We start from the raw sequence: 26,112 nt of genomic DNA on the forward strand, positions 1-26,112 counted from the left end.
TTGTAATGGTGTTATTTGTCGAGTAGCCGCTTTCGTTTAGGGAGAGGCTTTAGAGATGAACATCCTTTTACCGGTGAACTTCGGACATGCAAGCCAGAACTCTCTGGCACAGAACTGGCTAGCCTTCTGAAAGCATAGTAAAAAAAATCATTCATTTCGGAGAGAACTTCCTCATCATGACAATGATAGAGGATCGAACTGCACTTTTCCCAACCTTCCACAATTTTTCTATGCATTTCTGAAGGCCCTGTACGAACTGCTGGCTCAGACACTGTAGTTCCAGAGGTTTCTGTTAAGTTTTCATCTGCCTCAGCATCACTGCAGGACGATGAAAGTGTTGGTGTAGAATGGTCCAAAGTAATATGTGGCCCATTCAGGTAGGCATGAGACAATGACAAAAAAGAATACCCATCAGCAAATTTAAAAATGGCACAGAAATGTTTACAGGGGTATTTATGTTTACGGAAGTCAAGGCAAGTGCAAGTGGGCTTGCTAAAGTCAACAGTGTGAGAAATGTCCCCACTTCTCTCAGAACGGACACAAAATGTTCTTCCAGTAGGCAACGCAACTATATCAGCTTGTGTGCATTCTTCTGAATTTACAATCCTCCTCAACATGTGAGGTCGTCCATGAAGGGACGTTCTCGCTCTATTGTCTGTAAAGTGCACACTGCCTCATTTCTGCTTCCACAAATTTTTTTTCACAGTTTGGAAGGTAAGAATGTAACAGCACAGTAACAAGGGAAGTGAGAGATCGCTTCCCACTTGCACTTTTCACGTAGTGTGCCTTGAGTACTCTATTTTGCACCTCAATGCCATTTTTTGTTGTGAGAACAACGTCATATTCAAGGCGGTAGAAAAGAACCCAAAGCTCCTTCACATCAAGCCAAACTGTTTCAAAATAATGTTGAAACTTTTCGTTCTTCCAATACTCCGAACACATAAGTTCTTCCAATGCTGTTTGAAATTCACCTGCATTACAAGCATTGCCTACACGTTTCATAATATTCAGAGCTTCACCAGGGTGTGAAACACCATTTTCTGTTCTGCGGAGCCACCTATGCCATGCCTGACACCTGTGAAAATCACAGATTGATATTTTACTTTCAGGAAATGTTTGCCGTATGGCGTTCATCTCGGCTTGACAGTAGTCCACCATCCAATATTGTGGTGAAAGATGACCAGCCCATTTTCTGAAAACATTCAAAGCTTCAGCAATGCAAGCAGCAGTTTCAAAGTGCACAATAAATGCACCAGCAGTGTAGCCTGATGGTGTTTTCACAACGAGAAGAAAAAGGGGGAGGGCATAATCACTTGTTTTGTGTGTAGAATCTAAGCAGATAACTGCACTTCCATATTTTGAAAGCATATTTTTCATAAATTTTGATTGATAACAAAAAAGCAGTGTCGGCTCACACTCACTCGCAACATTCTCTTCCATATTATCAGACATGCAACTACTTTCACTCTTGTTTACAGCATATGGCCGGAAAAGTACTGAACTTTCAGGTTGCTCATTTTGAATTCTTGTGACCAGATTCAGTGCATTTGTTTGGTCAACAGTGCTGAAGCGATCTTTCCGAAGAGTGTTTTGGATGTGGTTGCTAATGTCCTTAGCAGTAGGGAAAAATGCTCTGCTACTGCTGTCAGGTTTCTCTTTGCCTGGAAAAAGCACATCATGCACATGGTAATGAAGGCACTTTTTCATGTCAGAAACAGATGTGATGCCTTCCCTCACCAGCACACCTATTCGCTCAACTAAACTCTTATCTACAGTCTGGCTGAAACCCTCCATTTCATTGAAGCCATGATTACAATGAGAAGAGCAGTCAGCAATAGCAACATATACTCTCTCCTCAGTGGCCACAGCTCTTGCTTCTTGAAGTGCTTCTTGGAGGTTGTTAATCTTTTCCGATTTTAGTCCGTTTGCCTTAATGCGACCACACGGTTGGGGTATGTCCACCTAGAAAAATATTATCAGGAATCAATTTACGAATTAAGCCATAAGTAAAAATTGTAGGAGACAACATAGGATAATGCAACCATTGCACATCTCCCAGGTTTTGCTATGCGAGGGAAGGAGTGAATCAAGCAAGTAGTTAACGTCTTCAGGATATGACTTGGCTACAGAAAATTACTGAGCAGCTTAAGTGAAGAGGCATGCTCTGTGGTATGCTTGAACTCACATACATTAAAAATAAAAGGTTAAAGGTCGAATGACTAGTGCTGGCTGCACACAAATAACTGGCTTTAAATGAACAGACATCCGGACACATATGGGAATGTGCAGGGAGTAGAGCATATGCCACATGGCCATTTGCAACTGTTACTTGATGCAAAAGAAATGCACATCTTGTAACAGCTGCTAGCTAAATGTAAAATTTGCTTTCATTTCATTCTATGTTTCGAGCTTTAATTAGAGCACAAGAATAGTGGTTAATTTTTACTGTTTGATTGCTGCCAAAAAAAAAGAACTGTTACAATGAGAAGAGTAGCAAGCAATCGCGACATAGATTCTCTTCTCAGTGGCCAAAGCTCTTGCCTCTTGAAATGATTTGTGGAAGTGGGCAATGGCTTCTGCGCAGTAAATATGCTAATGGATAATGGACACAGAACTTGGCCCACATACTATAGTGTGTGAATGCAAATGCACAGCATAGGAATACAGATAAGTTCTAGAGATCTTGCTCTTTAGCCTGTCTAGAACGTATTGCTGTAAATATACCTTGAAATCAGGAAAAACTTGAATCCACTTCAGACTCAAGGTTGCTGGGCATCCTTTCTTTTTTGTTCCTTGGATGTTGAGCCGTTTCTTTTCAAAGGTTTCCTTTGTCCAGTCTTCTGGAGCCGGGCTCTGAAATGTATATACAATTTGTGGAAATCAGTATTGCATCCTCTTGTAAAACTGTACGAATACATGGAGACCGGTGACAAATCCTGTCGGTGCACTTATAATGAAAAAGAAAGCAAAGTATTACATGGCCTAGCGCTTTGACACACTATTACGAACTATCATTTGATAACTGATTATCGACAGTTGAAGTCATTAATTTATGAAAGAAATGTGCAGTAAGAATGTTGTGACTGACAAAATCAGGGTAATTCGATGGTTACTGTCTTGTGGCGAATTGAAAAGAAGTGCTCTAGAGCTGATGATGGTTTAGGGAATTTTGTTCATGCACATGAAAATCACAAAATCAGCATCTGGATTAAATTATTGAGATAATGCAAAGCAAATATACCACTAAGTCGGCGTATCTACAGTGAGAATACAAACTGTTACAGTGGCCTACTTTCAATAGACCTTTTCACTGCACACACACACACACACACACACACACACACACACACACACACACACACACACACACACACACACACACACACACATATATATATATATATATATATATATATATACATATGTATAGTAAGCTCAGATATAGTAAAGTGAATCTGCTGTCTCATTTTTCCTTCCAGAAAACGACTTATTTTTGTTTGCAGTGAACATACCTCAATTTTGTTACAGGAAAGAGCGCCTGGCCATGACCAGGCACTCGGAGTTAAATATGTAATTACACGAGGCAAATACATGAATTACATGAGGCAAATAAATAATTCGGAGGCAAAAATATGTATACTGGCCAGAAACGATGCAATAGCGCCCAGCAGAATGGCCTAACCATAGAGCTTGTGAGTAGCGAGGAGAAGCCAACTTTTGAAAATCAGTGCGGGTGGGAATCGGCAAATCGGTCGTGGGAATAACGCTAAAGGAAGGCGCCACGGGCCGTTGAGGATGTAAATGACAATAAAAATGGAGTAAACCGTTGGGAATGAAAGGAAGAGGGGGAACAATAATAATAATTGGTTCAGAGGAAGGTTAAGACGCAGTATCAGTCACACTTGTTTCTGCGGGCACCTGAACCGCGCCACGTTTACAAGTATGAAACATAGTATTAAGGCAGCGATGACACACTGCGCGGGCCGCAGTGTTACGGGCTCGCCAATGTGCATGATCACGCAAATATATATATATATATATATATATATATATATATATATATATATATATATATATATATATATATATATATATATATATATATATATTTTACATAGAATAAAACTGATATTTCTAGCCGTTTTCTAGCAACTGACCTTAATGGATGTGACAACATTAATGGTGATAACTGAAAAATAAGGTATACATATTTAGGGGATCGAGAATTAAGTTGTTTAATTCTAGTGCTCTGAGAAAACGACACAGTTCAATAAGTATACAGACAATTAAATTACCACGCAGCGCGAGCTTTGAGATATGCCATCATGTATTAGATATATAAACCCTGTGCGTGCAATTTGACTGCATGATTATTTCATACCATAAGGCCACCCGAACCATGCAGCAAAGATCTTTACTGAATATATATGTGAAAGATGGATATCGCGATGATGGCCGGACAGTTTCATATATCACTAAGCCCGCGCGCGTCGAGCTCTAACAACGCCGCGGAGGCCATCAACAAGCAGCCGAGGAATTCGTCTATTCCGGCTGCTTGTGAAGGAAGGAAAGGTGTGCGCGGAGACCCCGAGGAATTCCGAGCAGTGAACGATCGTTGACCTCGTGCTGAAGGCAGCACACTGATTGCTAGCCCAGTTACAGCTAGGACCGGCGGCCCCTCGATCGCGTTACCAGTTACCACGAAAGCCAGCCAACGGCCTGCACTGAGCACAGGAAATCACCTACGCCATCAAGCTGATGGGCGCCTGGCTCCTGCCAGCAAGCTGAAGCGGTGTACACAATGCATCCGGCACCCCGCGGCCGACGGCGAGAACTCACTTCAAAAAAAAAAAAAAAAAAAAAAAAAAAAAAAACGCAGAGGGTGGGGGGGGGCTTAACTATTTATGGTCATGGAATGTTGGCGCGGTCGATGCCCTAGCATCAAGCTCTGCTCGTTGTACTATCGGGGGCGAAACTTTTCAGGACGCGTCATGGAATCGAAGACCAATGCATATTACTGGTGTCAAACAGATACAAGTAGACCCGCATATATGCTGTGACATATATGCGGAACTTAACAGAAAAAAAAAAAAATAATTTATATACATAATACCGCTTTTACTACATATATATTGTAATAATAAATGCAATTAACATCATTGAGCTGCTGCCACACATTTTTTATCTTTTCTCTCCGCGCGCTTTACCTAAGAAATATATATATATATATATATATATATATATATGCACGCAGATTTGTGCATATTTACAGGCAGTTAGAGGCACACAGGTGAAAGGCTAAATTTCTAATGCTAGCTGAATTAAAAAAAAAAAAAGAAAATCACCTAGGTATAATTCCATCACCAATTTCAAAATCTTGCACGTACCGCTTTGTCACTCTTCCAGTATTCTTCGCCGAGGATGCAGACTTTTACAACTTCTCTCTCTACCCGGAAAGGCACATCCATAAGAATTTTTCGGCCATGATGAATCATGGAGAACATATATCGTGCTGAAAATAGGCACGCATTTATCAGGTTCGTATAAATGACTCCCGACGCGCGAACGCACACACACACACTCCTCTCTCTGTCTCGCGCGCGCGCACACACACGCAAATAAATTTTGCTCAATCCTTGCTACAAACGAAAAGCGAAATTATTGCTCTTATATGTACTGTATAAAGTTCACATTACAGCATTACACAGCTCGCCTTAATTCTAGCCTTCTGCTGTCGTGCTGCAGCTAAGTGGCTAAAGAAAAATAGAGTGATGCTTGCATGCGTACACATACATATATTACTGGCTAGAAGCCCGTTACTGTGAAAGGAACTTACCTTTGGATGACGCATCAAACTCTCGTGAAGTCCGCACAGCATACTTTACGTTGCCAGCCGCTAGAGATCTCTCCAACTTTTTTAAATCATCTTCGCATTTCAGGTATCCATGACAGTAGCCTCCTTCCTCATGTATGTCGCTAAGATAGCGTCGCAAAATGAGCTCCTGACGTTCAGGAGCATCACTCATGGTCGCGAGGAAGCATCACTCATGGTCGCGAGGAAACAGTGGAACGGATAGAGAAGATCGAGAAGAGCGCGCGCGGATGAGCAGCGCGCTTTTTTATTTTATGTTTTTTTTTCTTGCCGAAGCCATGACGTCAGTGGTCACGTGAAAAACAAAAGCCCCGCCCTTAACGTTTTGTTTTTTTTTTGCCAAAATTATGACGTCAGTAGTCACGTGAAAAGCGGAGGCCCCGCCCCTAGACCGATTTGGTGTGAATATAGCATCACCCCTTTGGTTGCCCCTTCACAAGCGGTAGAGAACGTTCACGTCGGTCATGGACTTCAATATACCGGTTTCTGAGAAGCCTTCGCAAGGCGAGGAGAGTCGTGAGCCCCCGCAAGAAGTGGACGAATTGGTGGTGCGACAGCAAGCAGCGAGGGCATACCTCAGGAAACAGTATCTACAGTTCATGGAAAAACTCAAGAATCGCGTTGTTACGTTTCACATGTACGAAAACACTACCGTGACTGCGACCTTCCAAGGCTGTGACAAGGATGTGGAGAACTTCGCCGTTTCTGAGCTGTCTACTCCGTTGGGAATTCACCCTGCAGCTATACTCAGAGCTGATGATGTAATCAGCTTTACTGTGAACGACCTAGCTGCAGCAGCTGCTGCGACCGATACATGTGATAGTGCGATAGTGCAGTAGTGCTACACATTTACCATTTTTGTCACTTGTCGGTTGAAAATTTCCAGTTGCTGATATTTTCTGGTTTCATTTGGACGCAACAGGAGAAGCAAAAATAACAACGTTAATGTCGATATATTGCGTCTCCCGGGCCAGATGGCTCCAGTAACTGCTGGCTCCTGCTAGAACCAGTAAGACTTTTTTTTTTTTTTTTTACACAAGCTTGTCACGAGACATATTATAGAAACTCATGTAAATTATTTTCCGTAAGGAACCGGAGCAGGCTCCCGCTCTTATCGTTGTCGGTGAGCCATTTAGAGAAGACCTCTTCCTTTGTTGTTAGTCCCATTTCGCGCAGAATCTGTGTCCTTGATGCCCTTGTCCCTGCACAAGTCCACAGCAGGTGACGAACATCCACTTCTGCAGCTGGTGTGGAACACATCGGGCATGTGGTTGGTCCGATGTCTGCTTGAGATTCCCATCGGCATGTTACCATTCAGGGCACCACACTAAAGTGAGCTTCAACGGCACTTATTGGGCCAGCTCGCCCCCCAGCAAGAATTGCGGGCAGCAGTTTCCCGAACAGTTTATCACAAAGTGTAAAAGAAAAAAAAAAAATCGGCACGAATCAAGGTAAGAAAAAAATTGGTTTAAGTATGGGTTGAACCTAGTGGTAGCGCGAACACCGCCTTTTCAACACGCTTTTTTTTTTTTTTTTTTGCAAGTTATACCCCTGTCCTACGGACATTTTCGATCCTCATTGAACTCTATCTGCATTCAACTCGATGCAGATCGAGGTTGACTCACGGTAACTTTCAAGTGCAATCGAGCTCGAGCCTGCTTGACTTCAAGCTGCTTCCTCAATCGATCTCGAGATTTCAAGCACACTCGAAAGCGGTCGTCGACACCCTCGTAGTGCACATGAGGAAAATTTCAATGCTCATTGAAAACGCCCATGTAGCACGAGATGCTTCAATCCTTCTTGAAAACTTCAATGCAGGTAGATTTCAGTGAGGATCGAAAATGACCGTGTGACAGAGGTGTGCTTTCAGGTGGACACCTACACCGGCCCGTATTCAGTTTGCGTCGTTATCAAAGTGTCGCTATCTCACGTGACCTCGAGTCATCTGATTGGTGGAAACGCCAGAACATGGTGTTTCACACCTCTTCTAGTTCCGTAGTGGCAACACCCGGTTCCGGCGTTTCCACCAATCAGATGACTCGAGATCACGTGAGGTTAAGGTCAAGACGCCGAATTCTTCTTTTGCGGGCGCAAGTCAGCCCAATAAAAACTTTATTTCAGTGTAATACCAGCCTCTTCGATTGTTGCTTACGGCCTCGTCACTACCCGTAATGTTTTTTCTTAATAATATTGCAATTAGTTCACAGGAAAGGAAAGGCGCAGTATCTGCTACACTTGTTCTGTGGATACCTGCTGGCCGCGCCATAGTGGAGGGCTTCGAAGTAATTTCGACCACTAACGTGCACGACATCGCACAACACACGGACGCCTCTTCGTTTCGCCTCCATCGAAACGAAGAGGCGTCCGTGTGTTGTGCGATGGTCAGTGCACATTATATCCCCAGTGAAGTTAGGTTTTGGGGAAAGGCACAGTATACTTTTGGGTGGACACCATGGAATCGTGGTCGCCCACACTTAAGTAGGTCAAGGTCACTTGAAGGTCAAACTTTCGGCCACTGCGACCTTGGCTTTAAGCTTTGGCTTCAGAACTGGGGACCACATACCTTGAAGGGTGTAGGAAAATCACTGCGCTTTTTGTGCCAGGCCAAATGGTACGCAGAAACCTGCTATAGCTAGTTCCAACATCAGCAACATAGCACTCTGCTTTTTTCGCCGCCGTGGTGGCTCAATGGTTAGGGTGCTTGACTGCTGCACGCAGAATCGCATCCTACCGGCCGCTTTTCGATGCGAAGCAAGGCGCCCGTGTACTATGCAGTGTCAGTGCACATGCAAAACCCCAGGTGTCCCTCACTACTTTTGGCATGTTAAACCCTATAAAACCAGTCCCAACGAAACTTCTTGCTGCTTAATTTGAGCAACATTGTTCATTGTTTGGAGAATAATGATAATCAACTAACTGACATTTTCAGCTAAACCTCTTGGACTGAGCCTGCTACAAATAAAGGTTACCAAAATGCAATTAATAATTCAGGTGTACTTGTCTATCATTCCTCACCAACATCTTTGGTGCACCCTTAGAAGACAGCATATATAAATAGGGTTGTTTATTTTTGTGTAAAACCCAATTTTACCTCATTTTGGATGGAAAAACAGTGCAAAAGACAAAGGAACAGGAAGCACACGGACGACACTCATCTGTATGCTTCCTGTCCTTCTCCGTTTGCATTGTTTTTCCATCCAAAATGAATTACAACCAACTCGCCCGGCCAACTCAGCATTCTACTGCAGTATATACCCAATTACACCCCATTTTTGCACACCAGACATCGTTCCCAAAATCTGCCATTTCCCCGATTTCTGAAAAAACTGCTCACTGATCAACTCTACCCCAGTTTGCTCACAGGCGAGAGGCGGCCAACAGCTCATACGCGACTACTGACCTTAATTTACTTCCAGACCTGCTTCGTGAGGAGTTTAACCAGTATTTGCTGGAAGCAAGCCCCACTAATGCAGGTGTTTGTCATTGGACTACTGTCGTGGCGCAACTGTGTGTCACCCCGGGCTAGCAAATGCCACGTTGATATTGTTGTGTGTAGCTAATGGTAGCTGCAATATTGAGAGAATGTTCTCTCAGCTGAGATATCTCCAAAGACTGGACCTGTCTCGCAGGGAAACCGAAATCCTGCACATGCAGATGATCATGAATGTTAACAAGGATGTATAAGGAGTCGATAACCAGCTTGTGTGAATAAAATGTTTCATGTCTCAAAACTGGTCCAGGCTCTTTACTTGCAGTAATTATTACCAGAGAAACATGGAATTCTGGAATATTTTCTCGAGAATTCCCAATTTTTTCCCTGCTTACCAGCCTGAGATGTAGCCCAAATTGTTACCCTCCAGTTAGAAACAGATTGAATAAATTATTACACCTTGTAAATTTAACATGAAAAAAGCCCAACTCCTCCTTTATTATCAAGTTGAAAAATAGCATCTGAATTTTGCCCCCCAAATTTGAAAAAAAATCTAAGATCATAAAATGAACCTTACATAAAAGCCCATGGTGTTTGGATTTTCGGCAATCACACATGCAAGTTACGTATATTGTAGTGTCTTAATTGTTGCTGCTTACCTTAATTTTTTGTGCATACAGAGCATTTAGAAACATAGTTCAGCACTTATTTGTAACATTTCGTAAAGGTAGAAGACAAAAGGTCATTGTATGAATTGTTCATCAAAACAAAAATGTTATTTTAATGTTTGATGCTGGGAGAGCACCCTCTAGTTCTAGCAGTTAATGGAATTATTGCTAAAGAACTTTAAAAAATGTACACTATAATGGAGCATTACTGCTTCTTTGAGATAACCATACTTGCCCACTTTCTGCTTTGTTGCAGCTTATTTCTGGTTCATATTTCACATTTAGTTCTCATGCTACCATATTTAGCTGCTTAGAGCTCTCCCCAGTTTTACTTTCCAGGGCTGTGAAGTGTGAATGTGTGTAGAATATAAATGGCACACTGCAATGATGAATTAAAACAGAAACGTCAACTAACCAGACGGTTGCTAGAATGTTTTAAAACTAGCAGAAATGAGCACACAGCTTTTAATTAAGCATACTGAATTGAAAGTAATTGTAAAAACACTGAACGCACAGGAAAATAGTTGGTATCAGATTTGTTTTGCCGTTATGCGCTTACGGCTAGAAATAAACAGCATGAGAGCACTTCTACTTTACTGCTTTCTACCATTTGGTTTCAAAGCTAAACACACCTAACAAAAAACAGTCAGGTACAAGGAGAAGAATTCAGTGGGGCAGTACATGTCCAGCTGACTTCTTTTTCTTGTGTAAACACAATACGAGCCCTATATCGCAGAAAATTTGGCGGTGGTGTTGGATGCGAGTCTCGATTGGTCAATAGGGTCACAACATCACAGCCACACGACCTCACTTAGAAATTTCGACACTCCACAACGCTTGCATTAAATGCGATGTCACACGTGCAACGAAAGTTAAAGATCACACATAAAGTGAAATAAGGTTGCCACAAGCCTCAAATGATTTAACTTTACAAAGAAATTAATTTCCCCTTAAAAAAAATTTTCAAGACTATATAATGCTGGATTCAAATCCACAACCACTGAGTTGCAAACCAGCCATACTCCACTGACCAGGCCATGGAAAGCTCACTTGTACAGCTAGGGAAGTGGGGTATACCGAGCAATCTTTCATGTAAAGTGGTACCTTACGCCTCTATACTATGTAATGAGTCTATGCAAAATTAGGACCACAGGCCGCTATCATTGCATACCCTTAAGGTCTATTCACACTTGCGACTAGATGAAGACGCGCGACTACCAGTCGCGCGACCAGAGGAGAGGAGCTCGCCACTACCGATGTTCACACTTGCGACAGTCGCCTTCTCATTTTGTTCTCGTTCCAAACGAGTTGGAAGTAGGAGAGCTGCTGGGCGATGACAGTGAACGCCGGTAGCTGCCGCCTGCCAGACACTTCAGCTTTTTCAGGCGAGCCGGTACGCATGCCGCGCTCTCGTGTTTCAAGGAGAATGCCGAATAGACGATGTCAATCACCGTGGTGTCAATATAAAATGTTGCACCTGCGTGAAAAACCCATTTCTAAAAAGTTCATGGTATTTGCCGGATAGTCCGAATATCTTTCCAATCTCCTCCCAGGCCATATATTCCTTCTCCCTGCCTTTGAATTCCGGGTGCCGCTTGTTGAAAAGGTAGGGGTATTCTTCAATTGCATTGAGAAGGTGCTCGATCGAGTACTCCGGGACCTAGCTAATTGGTGAAATGGTTTGCGACTAGTAGTCACACGACTGAAAATTCGAGCAGTGCCCGATCGGCCCGCGGCAGTCGCTTTTCGACCAAAACGGTCGCACGACCGCTGCTAGTCGCAAGTGTGAACGGGCCTTTAATGTGCAACTTAAGTGTCCCCCCAATCGTCTTGAAACTTGCTAGCACCATTTTCTAAATAAGAATCTACACCAACTTATGATTGCTCCATTCTTCCAGAAACCTAAATGTTTCTGGTGTTGTTTGACTGCTCAGAGGAAATTTTTTTTTTTTTGATCTCTTATAAATCCCCCATTCATGCATTAGTAATTAGAGTTGCCTTTTCTAACGTGCTTTTCACTAGAAGCAAGCTATTAACCCTGATTGGCCATTTAGACTAAACATTAGGTACATTAAATCAACATTAAAGGACTATAGATACCTAATTTCGGGGTTCGCATTTTATTCTTTCTAATGATGCATAATACATTAACAGTCTACAGGTGATTTAGCCTAAGATTGCTAAATAATTTATAATCAATTTTCTTTTCTTATCTGTTTTGGTTTCAACAGCCGAGCGGTGGCTGTGGCGACTACGTCACATGAGCGATATAAACACAGTGATATAATCATCCCTCTGTCATTTGGCCTTCCAAACTGACATTGTGAACAGCCTATTCGCGTGCAGCAGAACACCTCAAAATAACGCGGTTGGCCAAGTAGCAAGTACCCAGAGCCTGTTGCGATGAAGGTTAGACCGCATTTGCTACTGACAGCTACCATTAGGTGCGATGGCTACAACCATTGGCCGGAGCATGTCAACATATTGAACTCACAGCACTGCCGTTGTGAAGGATGCACAGCGAAGTGTCTTATTAGCTGCCAAAGTGACCCATCTTTTTGTAAGTCTGCTCAGAGCAATTTCTTTTACCTTTTTCACAATAAATATACTCCGCAGTGATTGACTAAAGAAATCAAGAAATAAACAGTTAAGCATCTTTTGTGTCCGATATCTTGCCAAGGACAGTATCACACTTCCTGTTACTAGCATGTATTACTTTTTCTGCATTGAGGCGCCTTGTCCCCGAACGGGGACATTGCAGAAGACAATGAAAAAATAAAATTTTTCTTTCAGTTTCTTTAGGACACGTCATTTGAAGCATGGAGAACCGAAAATGGCCCTCAGATATTTTTTGTATTGGAAAATTGTTTTTTCGCACCTGAAGGGAATATCGTTTTTCCTTGTATTTCCTAAAATAAGGTAAAACACTGCCATAGGCTAGTGATTCTTATACAAAAGAGAACACATTTATGCACTGCTAGGAAAACTGGAAAAAAAAAAAGAGAAAGATATTAGAACTCACACTGACTGGACAGGCCAAGAACTGGGAAAACTGCACATACAACTCTGTACTGTACATAAGCACAGGTTCTCTAGTAATGCTATGAGGGAAGGGAAGCCTCAGTATCTAGCATCTAAGAAAAGCCCTTCATGGGCTCTTTATTAGATGAAGATCCACGTGTGCGCCTTACTGCTTTGTAGTTTCTAAGAAGCCATTTTTTACTAGGCTTGTGGTACAAAATTTCAAATTAAAGGGCAACTATGGAGGTCTTCACACATTTGGAGCCCAATAGTTGCATCTGATTTTTTAAAGCTCCCTCTGTCTGTTATGGCCAAATTCTTTAAATACTGTACAAAAGTTTTAAAACTGCAACAAACCAAGGTTACAACTAAAGCATGCAAATGATGGCAGCATTTTACATAACAAGACAATGATGCCACAAGCATTGGTGAAATTTTGTGCTCATGATACTTTTTTTTTTTTTTTACGTGTGGCAAGCCCAGAGCAGGGATCAATTTTTGGGTAACATGTCAACTCAACTGAAGCCATGGAATCAGTATTAAAATTAATTTGCACAGAAACAAATAATTTAGTGCAAATGATCAGTATGCTGGTGTGAGCTTACAGTGGAAGTTTCATTATAATGCGTGGACCTAAAACAAAGTGCGTGAAGTAGTCCTTAACATTTTTCAGATGAACCTGCATTTCAAAAAAATAAAACAGTGGAGTGCTGAATGAAGATGCCATGAACAGGTTCGCATACGCATAAGAATCGCTATCATTTGTAAATACTGCATGAACTCAGCGTGCATTTCGGCAAATTATTTTGCACCAAGGCATACTTACCAATCAAAAACATGGTTTAGGTAGCCAGTGCACTTAATTTGGTATTAGGCAATGTGCTACGTTTGTTTGGGAAAAAGTATAGGAGAAAGTTGTGTCAAGCTCACATGTGCATTCATGTGGCTTTGCAAGGCATTAATTTTTCAGTGTCATTTAAATAGACCCACTGACACACTGAAGTGCACAGATGAAAACTACTCGACGCTTTTGTACATCATTCAGCTGATATCAGCCCATACCCTATCAATTTTCAGTCATCTGCTCCAATGGACAGCTAATTCCCTGCCTTCAAGCAGGTACATATACTTGAAGCACAGTTTTTGCACGTTGATGTTTGTGCCTTGAAAGATTCCTACGCATTCAGTAATGACTAAAATAAGCTAAGGAAGTCAGATTGCATGGCGCCTGATTAATTACAAGCCACTTTTTACAGTCAGTTTCAGTTTCGGTCAGCACTGCAGCACCAAATCTTTTTGACCCAAGATGTTAGTTTGCTCATACCTCTACCACACACTAGCAAAGAGCCTGTCAGATTTCAAGCCATTTGTTTTTTTGTTTTTTTAACAGGGAAAGCCGGAGATGTAGTAATTTTTGCCGTGCTCAGATTACACATTAGTACTTGATGTGGATTTCACTGTGGAGAGGAATGAAGCTGCTGGCTGGCCAGCATTCAAAGCCATGTTTCACTCAATCCCTAAGAATTAAATTTGCCTTGTAGCATTTGCGTATGCCAAGACAAATTATGCTAAACTTCACGTCTCTAGCAAATCAACCATATTCATTCCAGCTCTGAATTATGAGCAGCTGTAGATGACTGTACACCACAGCTCATGTGCAACACAAAAGGAATGGTAATAGTTTAATGCTCTACATAAAAAAGAAATTCTCACTGACGTCAGCAGGAATGTGCTGTCATGCATTCTCAAGAGCACTTTCCTGTCTCATGTGCATGCACTCCACTCCATCTGCATGACCGTATTCACATGCACCATTTCAATGCAGCAAACCCACTGGGCAGTCGTATGAGTAAAGAGGAGTTAGTATAAATAACGAGTATGGACGTAAAGTTGTTAGTAAAAATTCAATTTGTGCAAGTGACCCTAAACTAAAAAGTAACTGTCAAATGAGGCATTGCAAGAATGTACTAAAAGCTGCAAAGCTCACACTTCTGTCATAAATAACCACTGCCGGCATAAAGTTTGCAAAGTAGCACACTTCCTATATTTTTTTTCACAAAACAATTATAAAACGGGCTACTTTTTCCACAGAGGAGTATACAGGCTCTCAGGAAATTCACAAGGTGTCAGAGATGCCAGTAAAGAACAAAAAAAAAAAAAAAAAAAAAAAAAAAAAAAAAAAAAAAAGTGTTACCTTGGCAGTGACACAAAAGCAAATACAAGTGAAAATGTGCTCAATCTTAAATAGTATAAATTTTGCTCACTAATGCATGACAGAAAAAGTATCAAAGCCACTAGGAAACAAAAAACAAATTGACGAAAAAGCTGAACATTCAGCCTTAGCCTGACGTGGTATCTAAACAGAGCCCATATTCAAGCCTATTCATTGGTTCACACTGCTGAATGAATTCACTAAGGTTCATGCTGCCATGTGAATGCTGCAAACATGATCACACACCCTTTCTGAAATGTTTGTGACTGACTGGAGGCTACAACCCTCATAGTGGCTAAAATATACATTTCAAAACACAAAACATTCACAGCATGCCAAACAGATAAGCTTATTACAATTGTAGTCAACAGCAAGAACAGAAAAAAGTAACCATACATACATTAACATATAAAGTTGCACCAAACCATTCAGTGACAATACCACACACAAAGCAAGGCCTGGCAAATGAACAACTAAGCGGTATGCCCTGATGGAAGCCAATCAGTAACAGATCATTTCTACAGATGGCATATCTTAGAAAACTTTCTGTGCGTAGTAAGCAAGAAACATAGCTGCAACACAATTACTTTCTCTATAACATGATAAACTTTAGAGTATGTGCACTGGATAATTTTGAATGAACAAGTTATGCTGCACAAAGGCCAGCCATTATTGATATGATGATGAGAGATGCCCTTGACGTTTCTTGAGCATGGGCTATCAATAACACTCCATGACTTATCCATAAAATTTTAGACACACTTGTGGAAGCTAAGAACTAGTCTGATTCATAGTTGTTGCTACTTTGAACCAGGTAATTGCAACTGGCCTTTAAAATTTTGCAAAGTAGCTGCACAGACTATTGCCACAATGAAATCCAAATGTACAGTCAGATTACTCTAATGCTCAAATAAAAAGAGAAGAAACCTTGAAATAGCTTTCAAAAAGGAATAATAAATTCTCAATGCATTTATGTGCAGTCTACCTGCAAGTAGGTACTTAAGAAAATGATTTAATGAAACTTTAAGGCTACTCTGCTTCTCATGTGGGACAAGCAAAACTAAAAGTCACATACGCCACTGCTAGCAGCACATTTCTTAAGCTTAGCACAACTTGGATCTTTGTATCAGAGCTGCTTTTTCTGAGGGGAATTATCAGTATAAAATAAAATCACCAGCGCATTCTTCAGCCCTAGAACTCTAGTTAGCCTTTTATTAATAGTTCAGTAAGCTCTTCTACTGTCAGTTGAAACCACCACTGGACCTAGCCATCTCAAGTGTAATGTACATAAAGCATGTAGTCACATTCACTCAGTTAATCACCTTAAAACAACACAGTTTTAGGTGTTTAGGTCATGCTTTAGAAAAAAGTTCAGATACATTTCATAAATTTGAGACAGTAAACTTGCAGCTACTAATGATGAAAATAATGCTGGCAAGCTTTTTTCTTTGTACTCTTATACATATTACACAGTATGGCTATATTCTTTCGCAATAGCCACATTTAAAAGAGAGAAGAACCAAAGACCTTATGGCAGAAAATCTACAAAAAAAATATTAGCTTTGATTGGCACATCAAGTCATGACCATACACCACCACTGTTTGCGTCACAGGAGGCACATCTTATCACACCCCTTAATGCGCACACTCACATACGAAAAAAAAAAATAGCATCTAGTGCAAGGAGACTGCGTAGAAATAGAAGGACTGCCCTGCTAAAAGATCTGTTCTTAATTAAATTATCGAAAAGTACCTTGCAAAGCTGTTGCGTCGTCACTTCTCAGTGGGTTTTCCATTTCAACAAAGTGCCCAGACTTGCTAAGCCTCTTGGCAAAGGCGAACTTTTCTTTAATAAACCTTAAACACTGCACGTGCCCATTATTTTTAAGCAATGCCGCTGTGCTCGCACAGAAAAGCCTCATTTTACAGGTCATATTATTTGGATGTCTCGAAGTAACCGAAATCACAATTCTCATTCAAAACATTTCCATGGGTGCATTTTCCACTTTCCACTAACCTGTTAGAGACACTGCCAACCTACACACCAAAGCCTGAATTTCTTCAGATTGCTCACTGCTACTGGCCATGCTTCCCATAACCTAGCTATGCAGTTAACTGGTGCATAGCACCAATAAGGCTACAAACACTACAGTTCAACATGACTTAAAAAAAAAAAAAGCCATTTCCTGACAGTACTTTCTTACCATAAGCTTGCTTTGCTCAGTCAACAACTGATTCTCACAGGAGTAACAAAGAAAGCAAGAATGCACATGTAAAATGGTGACGGATTAGTTATGGCAGCAAAATTTTGTGGCCACAGGCCCACGTTAACACAAATCCGCCATGGTAAACATAGAGAATTACGTTCACATCACCTGGCTACCGTAACAACAGACTTATTGTTACAGCTCGTTGCTGGTAACATCACTAGTGACAAAAATTGTCCACTATGCCTCACTGCAAAAGCTCATGATGGAAGCGTCTCTTATGTCCTTGAGCAAATAACCATTTCATACAAGTACTTCAAGTGTGGTTGCTGTTTTAAGGAAATTAAATCAATTTTACGCATTTTCATTCAGCTCCGAAGATTCGTTTCTAGGCTGCAATGCTACATGTGATGTTTCTCCATAAGAGCATGAAATGAAGCAACGCTATTACTATGTCAGGTGCAACCCCTTTTCAGTGAGGATATTACAAGACTATGTTGGTTATAACTAAGAAAAAATGGCTAGCATCATCAGCCCCCCAAACTAGGAGGCATTATGCAAAAACGCATTCTCATATGTGCGCAGGGACGTTGTAGTCTTGTAGTGGCCAACAAGTGCAAAGGCTGCACCAAGCAAAAAAGAGAAAATAAATTCTTTTTTGTGCACTACAATAATGTTTGGCTCAAAAAGACCTGCTGTTTCCCATCTAGATAAAGTGTAGTATAAGCAAGTCTCTATATTTTAGGAATAACACAATTTTCTAGGACGACAAGCATAGGAGGCCACACTTGCATCTGCCTGAGAAAACTAGACAGTTTAGGGGATTAGTATTAAGCAGCTTCTTGATACCTTTACCATCATGCACTTACTAGATTCGTCTTTTTTACTGTCAGTTTCCTAAGTCAGTCTTCAATTAAAAAAATACTCTTTACCATGCCATGCCACACTTTCCTTCCTAAATTCCACACCACATAGTGATGAGTTATAAAGTTCACCTCATATTTTTCCTTATTCAACTGAATGCACACAACTTTTCAGAATGAAGACATAGTGCAGCTCCTATGCTTGCGATAAATATAGGTAAGTTCTACAATGAACATTGCATCAGATTATCACAGAGCTCTTATTGACAGCAACATTTCAAATGCATTTACCAACTTAGTGACAATACTAAAAACTTCATTAATTATCCTATGTCATATTCTAGGAGCAAGTTCAAAAGTTTATACAGTAAGAAGACAGTAATTTCCGACTGCCTACAATGTTTCCACCAGGCATCATTTTGCTCACACAGACAATCAGTCTGAGTAGCATGTGCTAGAATAATTAATCATACTGCCACACCACTTTCAAGTAAAACGCTATACTATACCATCACTCCTCTGCATTCCCCTTGTCAAGTGTTCTATATATACACAAATAATTGCGCCTATGTTGCTTAAACCATAATAAATAGGAGAGAATAGTTAAAGCATCTGCTGGACACAACGCCCCACAGCAGCCTACACAGTCAGAGGTCAATAAGATCAGCACAAGGGTCTTGCTGTTTGGGAAACCTGGACGATGGTGTTGGCTGCGAAACAGAAACCGTGGGGGGATGCGACGTGACTGGTGGTGTCACTGGGGGTGTCACAGGTGGAGTCCAAGGCATCCGAAGAAAAGGGTTTGTTGCAAAGGAGGGGTGTGGGGCTCCCATGTAGGGCACAGCTTGGAATCGTCGCTGCAAGTTTGAATATGGCGATGGGGCAAACGGGTGGCCTGGAAATGCCACTGGATTTGTTGCCAGCGGCACCTGGCCAGGCAACAATGCCTGTGTCCTTGGCGCCATCACGTGGACTGCTGGCGGCAATGGTCGTGCCGCTCGCACTCCTGGCTGAGTAACGCGCGTCAGCTGTGCTGCAACTGGTGCCAGGACAGGAACTGCTTTTGCCTCAGACACAGCTGGAGGCTGATGGTTGTTCAGCTCATCCTCATTCTCCTGGGAGTCTAGACGAATCAGCGGTGCATCGGTGGATGGTGACGGGCGGTTTGCGTTCCTCTGTGCTTTCCTTGGAGGTGGGGCCAAGGGCACCTTATGCAGTGAAGGGTCACTGAATGCCTGTGTTCGCAAAGTACCCAATGCAAGTTAGCTACACATCAAATTGCTCCTTAACTACGAAGAAACTTTGCGCTGCTTTTCTACGTATGTGGCAGCACAGAAGATTTCAGCAGCCATTCTGCTGAATATAAAAAATTCAGCAGTAAAAAAAGGTAATGCCTAGCCAGTGATGAAAGCTTAATTATATGTCTCATTAACGTTGTCGAGAGGCAGGTTAAGTGACAGGGATATGTTTTGTTTTTACAACGAGGCCTTAATGCCCACAGTGTACACAATGACAGTGGCCCTTACTTATATTTGTGTGCTTCCCTCTCCCCCGGCCCCCATGTTTTGCACCCGCAAAGTTGGCCCTCTTGCTATAATCATAGTTGCTTTACATTCTAGTAAACAGGGTACACGTTTGCAAAAAAGCAAGGGGCTCCTAATCCTAATCATTGTTTTGAAGGTGCCGAGTTCCTTCAGCCTGAATAGCAGACCTAAGCTCTTTATGCGGATATCCCCTTCAGGCTTGGATTATAATATAGCAAGGAAAAAATTTTTGTAACATTAAATTTTTGCAAGAAGAGTGCCAGGATTGAACACAAAAAATTCAGCCTTCCCCTAAGATTAATTATGATATTTCTGTCGGATCCTCATACATCCACATCGTGACTCAACACCATTTTTTGAGGTCGCAATTATACTCCGACTCATTCTTGTCAGAATAAGTGGGTATGTGAATGAATCAACACACTTCAGACACTTTAAAGCATTTGTGCTAGCAAAACAAGCAAATGAAAACTGATGCTAGCCAGTGCCGTATGAAGGCTACCAGAAAACATGAAGCCATCCTTTAAAAAAAAAAAGAAAAAAAAAATCCCTCCATTTATTTTGCATGTCCAACTTGATAAACAAAATTTTTCTGGCTTTCGTGCATGTTTTGCATCCTGTTCCATAGAAACTGCTGCTTGTAATATGGGCGAGATTCGATAGTGTTCAGGTTGTGTTCGCATCTCAATATATCAGGGTGGCAGCTAGCTGAGGTGGATACACATCGCTGGGACAAAAGCCAATTTTCATAAAACTGTTCTGCACAGAGAATGAGAGCAATACAGGACCTTATCTGAGAATAGCACTTCTTCAAATCATATTTTTTAAAGGGCACACTTCAGTTCTTGAAAACAAAAAACTTGGGTAAACTTGAGCATCAGCTTTCTATTTCTGCGTGTAAGGAAGGACACAAAGGAAAAATTCGGACTATAACTTGGTAAAAAAACAAATCTAGTTTGTATTGTGGCAGCTGGGAAACTGCAATCATACTGATGGTCAAGGGAACTCGTGTGATCATACAGTGTGGAATGCCTGTAGCGAATAGCTGCGAGAATGAAAATTGCTTAGCCTTTCCTTGCTTTTTGTTTTCTTTTTTTATAGTAACAAATAATCCAAGGAACGTGAATATTGAACTAAGAAGTTTCTGAAGGCATGCTGGCAGCAGTCATGCAATCACCCCTAAGGCAAACCCATCTGGCCATTCAAGATACATAACTTCATCAGACCTTTAAAGCAGAAGATTGTAACATTTGAAAGCATAGGTAGGGGCACCCGTAGGCATAGGCTGGTGGAAGCATTCATGAGCCGCCTCAGTCGAGCTAATTCATGCTCACATTCAGAATCTCGGTCGTAAGTGAGTACGGACTCATATTTAGTCCGAGTCGCAAGTGAGTCCGAACTCGCGCTCAGATCATGATTCGAGTTATGAGTGAGCCAAGACTGAAGTTCAGGCTATGATCTATGCTGTGAGCGAGTCCGAATGCACGTTCAGATCATGATCCGAGTCGTGAGTCTGGGCTCAGGCTGAGAGTGAGATCTGTGTTTTCGTGACGACGGTGTGCGCATTTTTTTCCCTCATTATTTACTGACAGCAGAGGGGAGGAAAGATTTACTTCTGCAACAAGGAATGCTTGCGGGCATGGTGGCTTAGCAACAATTCACGGTAACCAGAAGAAAGAAATCTGTGGAATGTCTTCCTGAATGCACTCCCTAGCGCAATTTGAGCATTTTTCCAACAGTGAATCTCACCACTGAAATACAACTTAAGGTGCACAGAGGCCTAGTCAAGCCCTTTCTGACATTTTGTTTATGACTGCTTATGTTATACCTATAAAACATTGTGTTCAATAACAAAGTAAAAATCACATATGGCCCATCACTCACATGCAAATGATCAACCAAAACAAAGCACAAAAAAAAAAATTAAGCCTCCAATCTAAAAACAATTGCCTTGTTCAGGGCCACCTGGAATAAAGGAATTGCCGAGCTCGGTGAGAAAATGAGTCCAAATGACTCTCGGGTCGAAATGAGCGAGCCCATATGAGCGAGTGAGTCCAGATGAGTCGTGAGTAGAAATAAGTTGTGAGTAGAAATTAGTCGTGAGTAGAAATGAGTGAGTGAGCCCTGAAGAATCATGAGCCGAAGAGGCTCACAAGTCGCAACAAGTGGTTGACTCTGGACAAGTTGTGAGTCGAGGCGAGTCTAAGTGAGTTGCGAGTCTAAATGAGTTTCAGTTCACGAGTTCAGTGAGCTCAAGCATGCGTGAGTCGGAGCTTGAGTGAGCCCGCAAGTTGACCAAAATTTTGTCAGTGAGCCTGAGTGAGTGCTTGCGATTTGGCCGAGGTATGCCCATGGGCAGGCAGCAGTGTGAGGCTTCTATATTCTGAGCTATGTTTACATGCAACCAAAATTTGTTACAATTTTCATTTATGTTAGTATTATTATTTACTGGAGTATTATTTACTCTTTCCAGCCTGTCTCAAGGCCTGTGCAATGTTTTTTTTTTCTTTTATTGTGGTACACATTTTTTTTTTTTTCAGCATATATGCAGAAAGGTGTAAATGGTGCAACCAGTAGATTTTACTGCAACCTCTAGTAATTTCTTGTTGTGCAGATAATGCAAATCTTTTTCTTGTTGTTTTAGAAGAAAAATAACAAAACCACCTACCGCGGAGATTTATACATTCGAACTCACCTAATTTGAACAAATTTTCAATCCCTTTAGAGATTTAATCACTGACATTTGACTGTGTTCTACAAACTTCCTTTTCCAACGGAAATAAAAAAAAAAGCTTAATTTTTCCCTTTGCTGCACACCTTGTAGTATCTATAAAATAATGTAAATTGCCTTGTCTGCTGGGTACAGGATCATTCAATATAAATGAGAATGCATGGCCCACGCTTTGCGCTCTAGCACTGGCGCCCACTGTCAATGGTGGAGGAAAGCTCACGTGCATCCACTCTTGCTGCAAAGGGTGTTTAACCCACATCTCTACAGCAGAATACCGCACACTGGGGCTTTGCGATAATCCATAATGAATGAATCCACTGCAATGGTTCAGTGCCTGTGGCTGCTGATCCCTAGGTTACGGGCTTGAATCCCGGCTGCAGCGACCACCTTTGAGTGGAGAATGAAATAGTACAAAAATGCCTATGCCTATGTGCAGTGTGATGTCAGCGCATATTAAAGAACCAAGGTGGTCTAAACTAATCTGGAGCCCTCCACTATGGCACAGATTTCGGAAGTTAAACATCATATACCATATCATACATCTATCTATAAATGACCTTAACTGGCAAGCCCAACTGTACACCACAGCACAGCACTGCCCTCTGGCCTTGTTCAAAAGATAAAAAGAAAAGGAAGAAAAGCAGAAAGGGGTACCTTTTTTTCTTGTGGTGCCTGTGGTGAGACCATTTGGCTCACTTGACTGGGCTGGAGTTGTAAGTTAGTAGTGGTGCAACGGCTGAAGATCTCCTGCAGGTCTCCCATCAGGTCCATGTCAATGTGCTGGAATGAGCTACTGGAGCCAGTTTCCTCGGATAGCTCGGCCACCGTGTCCAGGCTTGGCTCAGTGGGACTCTTGACTGGTGCTCTAGCACTAGCACAAGCAGAGAAGTCTTCTCTCAGCAAACAGATAGCACAATTTCTGAAGAGGGGAAAATTTCACTGCCCTGTCTCAAAAGACGTGCTTTCATGTGCAATACTGCATATGTCTTAAGAATCATTTCATCATTTCAGTGAGTTGCTGCATGATGGAGTGGATGTTGTAGAAATCCTGCTTGCCCCCTCAGTCTCTACGTGTCAGACCACCAACCAATCACACGCCAGAAGCGCTAGGGGCAGTGCTTTTGGGCAGCATGACGGCTTCTTAGCACTATTCCTCATAAAAATCGATGACAGCCTGGCATATTCTCTAGACAGCCACAATTACATGCAGGAAAGACGTTTGAAGCACTTATCAGTAACAAAAGAACTCAAAAGAAACAAGCGGTATGTTTTACAACACAATATGGCACTATTTTGGCATCATTAGAACTAAAACTACAAAAAAAAAAAAAAATTCACTTCATACCTTACATCTTGTCTAAATATGAGAAAAAAAATATAACAAACCCTTGTGCCAAACCACTTGCTTAGAATTTTTTGCCAAAATAGTATGTTTTCTATACCTAGTCAAAAATGTTGAAAATTTCCCATATTATCATAAAACTATTTTTCCAAAAATATTTTGGCAAAGCACTATCGTGCGTGCACGTAAAGAGTGTAAATTTTTCCAGAAAAATGTGATACTATGAGTAAATACCACACCTGGGATGTCCAGATTGGAATAAATTAATCCTTAAATAAAGTTCCAATCATCATCAAGTGATACACCAAGGTCTATTTTTACGGTCTCACATCTAAATCACTTTGCCTTCCTATGTGAGGAATATAAAGCAGTTAGTGAGACCTACAGTTTTGTTTCACCATTTGTATAAATTTACAAAGATGTCCACTAGCCCACTACAAAAGCATTTGAAAAGGTCAGCAAACTGTGACATGCTCAATGGTAGGTTAAAATTTCAGCTAAACAGTGACACTTCCCACCTCTACAACAAGCCTTAAGAAAAAAAAAAAAAAAAAAAAAAAAAAAAGCTCCCAATTTTGCATTAAAGCCAAGCAGCACCACTTTCATTCTTACCTCGTCTCTAAAGAAGTAGTTTTGAGTGGTGAAACCAAGCCAGATGCATTCTGTAATAAAAAAATATACTCAGATTACTAACTAGTTCCCCAGCTATATAAAAGCAACAGAAGTGACCAACCAAATGACCTAAGTTCTTGAGGATAACCGAGTTGGTTTGTTTGGAGAACAAATGGCAACAATAGTAGTTCACATTCATGCGTGCGACCATGATTGCTTTGAGCCAACTACTACTGGAGAATGCCACTTAATGCAGTTCCCTTTAGTGTATGATCCAAACATATTGAAGTTCAAATTAGCAGAGTTCCATTGCATTTTGTTGCATGCACTGCATGCAAATAAGCGTGAAAGCATTTTCTGCCTTCAGTGGTCAGCTACATTTTTCATATGTTTCTGCATTTAAGTTGTTAACACTATACTCACTCCTTTCTTTGTGTGCCTTCTGTATCAACCCTTTCATATGTTTTAATATTTTGATTTCAAAGTTAAGACAACTATGATCAGAGTCTAACAGCGATCTACTAAACATAACTCAGCCAGTCCTACTTGAGTAGTGTGAACTAAACTAAAAGCCTTACAAGGTACCAAAATGCTCCCACCCCTTGAAACAATGAGACTTGGAAATTCCACAGCTATGAGATCTGAAGCTATGTTTACTTATTTTGACTAGTGGTAGTGGTAGAGTGGCCTCCTCGAAATGATTTTCACGAGATTCCTGGCAGTTGGGCAGTGCTGTTACTTTGAGTGGCTTAGTCGGTTTGTGCATCTCCTATGCTGGCATCATCATATCCACACCAACGAAACCGTTCGCAACATCAGTCGCAGATAGCTATGCATCGAACAATTGTTGCCATAAATTCACGTTCATCTGGTTTGATTTGGCTTATGCGGCTTAATGCCTCAAAGCGACTCAAGGCAATGAGAGATGCCGCAGTGGAGGGCTCCGGAAATTTCGACCTCCTGGGATTCTTTAACAAGCACCGAAATCGCACAGCACACAGGTGCCTTGCTTTTTGCCTCCATCGAAAAGCAGCCACCATGGCCGAAATTCGATCCCGCATTCTCGGACACAGTAGTCGAGCGCCCTGGCTACTGCACCACTACGGCGGGGCTCACGTGCACCTGATCATGTGAATGCTCGACACCATCACGACACCATCACCAGTCATTTCTCGGCCCATACTATGACAAAGCTTGCACAGTAGGCCTATATGCAGAATGTATCATATCAACTACACTGGCTACTGTCTACGTACTACCTGAACAGACTGGTAGAACAGAAGTTAGAAAAACGATTGGACAGGTAGTGCATTCCAAATGACCAGCTGAGCCAGTAAGGCATGTGATCAGTGTCCAAATGACTGACTTTCTAGCCTTACAGCGTGCGCTTAGCCAACAGTTATCTAGTTTCAATGCCATCTTTTTTCTGCTGTACTTTTATCTTATTTTTATTTTGTAATAGGGCGTTTATTGACGCTCAGATGGAGAGCTGTGAGGACAGGACCTTGCAACGGCGAGCCCAGCGTACTTCTTCTTCGTCGCACAACGCACAGGTGCATGTCGATGGCGATGACTATCACAGTACATTTTCTCCCCGGGTAAAAAAAGGA

The 26,112-nt window shown here is 41.6% G+C and overlaps 3 protein-coding genes and 1 pseudogene across 4 annotated transcripts in view; 1 reads left to right on the top strand and 3 right to left on the bottom strand.

Moving 5' to 3' along the window:
- On the bottom strand, positions 1-1,962 carry LOC146204792 (uncharacterized; annotated as a pseudogene).
- Positions 1,963-5,298: 3,336 nt separating this feature from the next.
- Positions 5,299-6,032, bottom strand: LOC146204793 (uncharacterized; the record flags this gene model as incomplete). Its single annotated transcript, XM_084605179.1, has 3 exons — positions 5,299-5,316; positions 5,388-5,512; positions 5,837-6,032. Coding segments are annotated over 3 exons (339 nt in total), but the record flags the coding sequence as incomplete, so codon positions are not given.
- Positions 6,033-6,273: 241 nt separating this feature from the next.
- LOC146204794 (gem-associated protein 7-like) lies at positions 6,274-6,826 on the top strand. Its single transcript, XM_084589497.1, has one exon. It carries the CDS (start codon positions 6,337-6,339, stop codon positions 6,709-6,711), a length of 375 nt encoding a protein of 124 aa, XP_084445623.1. The 5' UTR covers positions 6,274-6,336; the 3' UTR covers positions 6,712-6,826.
- Positions 6,827-14,657: 7,831 nt separating this feature from the next.
- Positions 14,658-26,112, bottom strand: part of LOC146204795 (DENN domain-containing protein 1A-like) — a 69,959-nt gene continuing 58,504 nt past the window's right edge. For both annotated transcript variants that reach the window (XM_084589499.1, XM_084589498.1), the window contains 3 exons: positions 24,503-24,552; positions 23,203-23,419; positions 14,658-19,508 (listed from right to left, as the gene is read on the bottom strand). In XM_084589499.1, the coding sequence (XP_084445625.1) occupies positions 18,921-19,508; positions 23,203-23,419; positions 24,503-24,552 (855 nt within the window). In that variant the 3' untranslated portion in view covers positions 14,658-18,920. The remainder of the gene's footprint in view (positions 19,509-23,202; positions 23,420-24,502; positions 24,553-26,112) is intronic.

Source organism: Amblyomma maculatum, chromosome 1, assembly GCF_055883805.1.
Source record: "Amblyomma maculatum isolate TAMU_Amacu chromosome 1, ASM5588380v1, whole genome shotgun sequence".
Lineage (NCBI taxonomy): Eukaryota > Metazoa > Arthropoda > Arachnida > Ixodida > Ixodidae > Amblyomma > Amblyomma maculatum.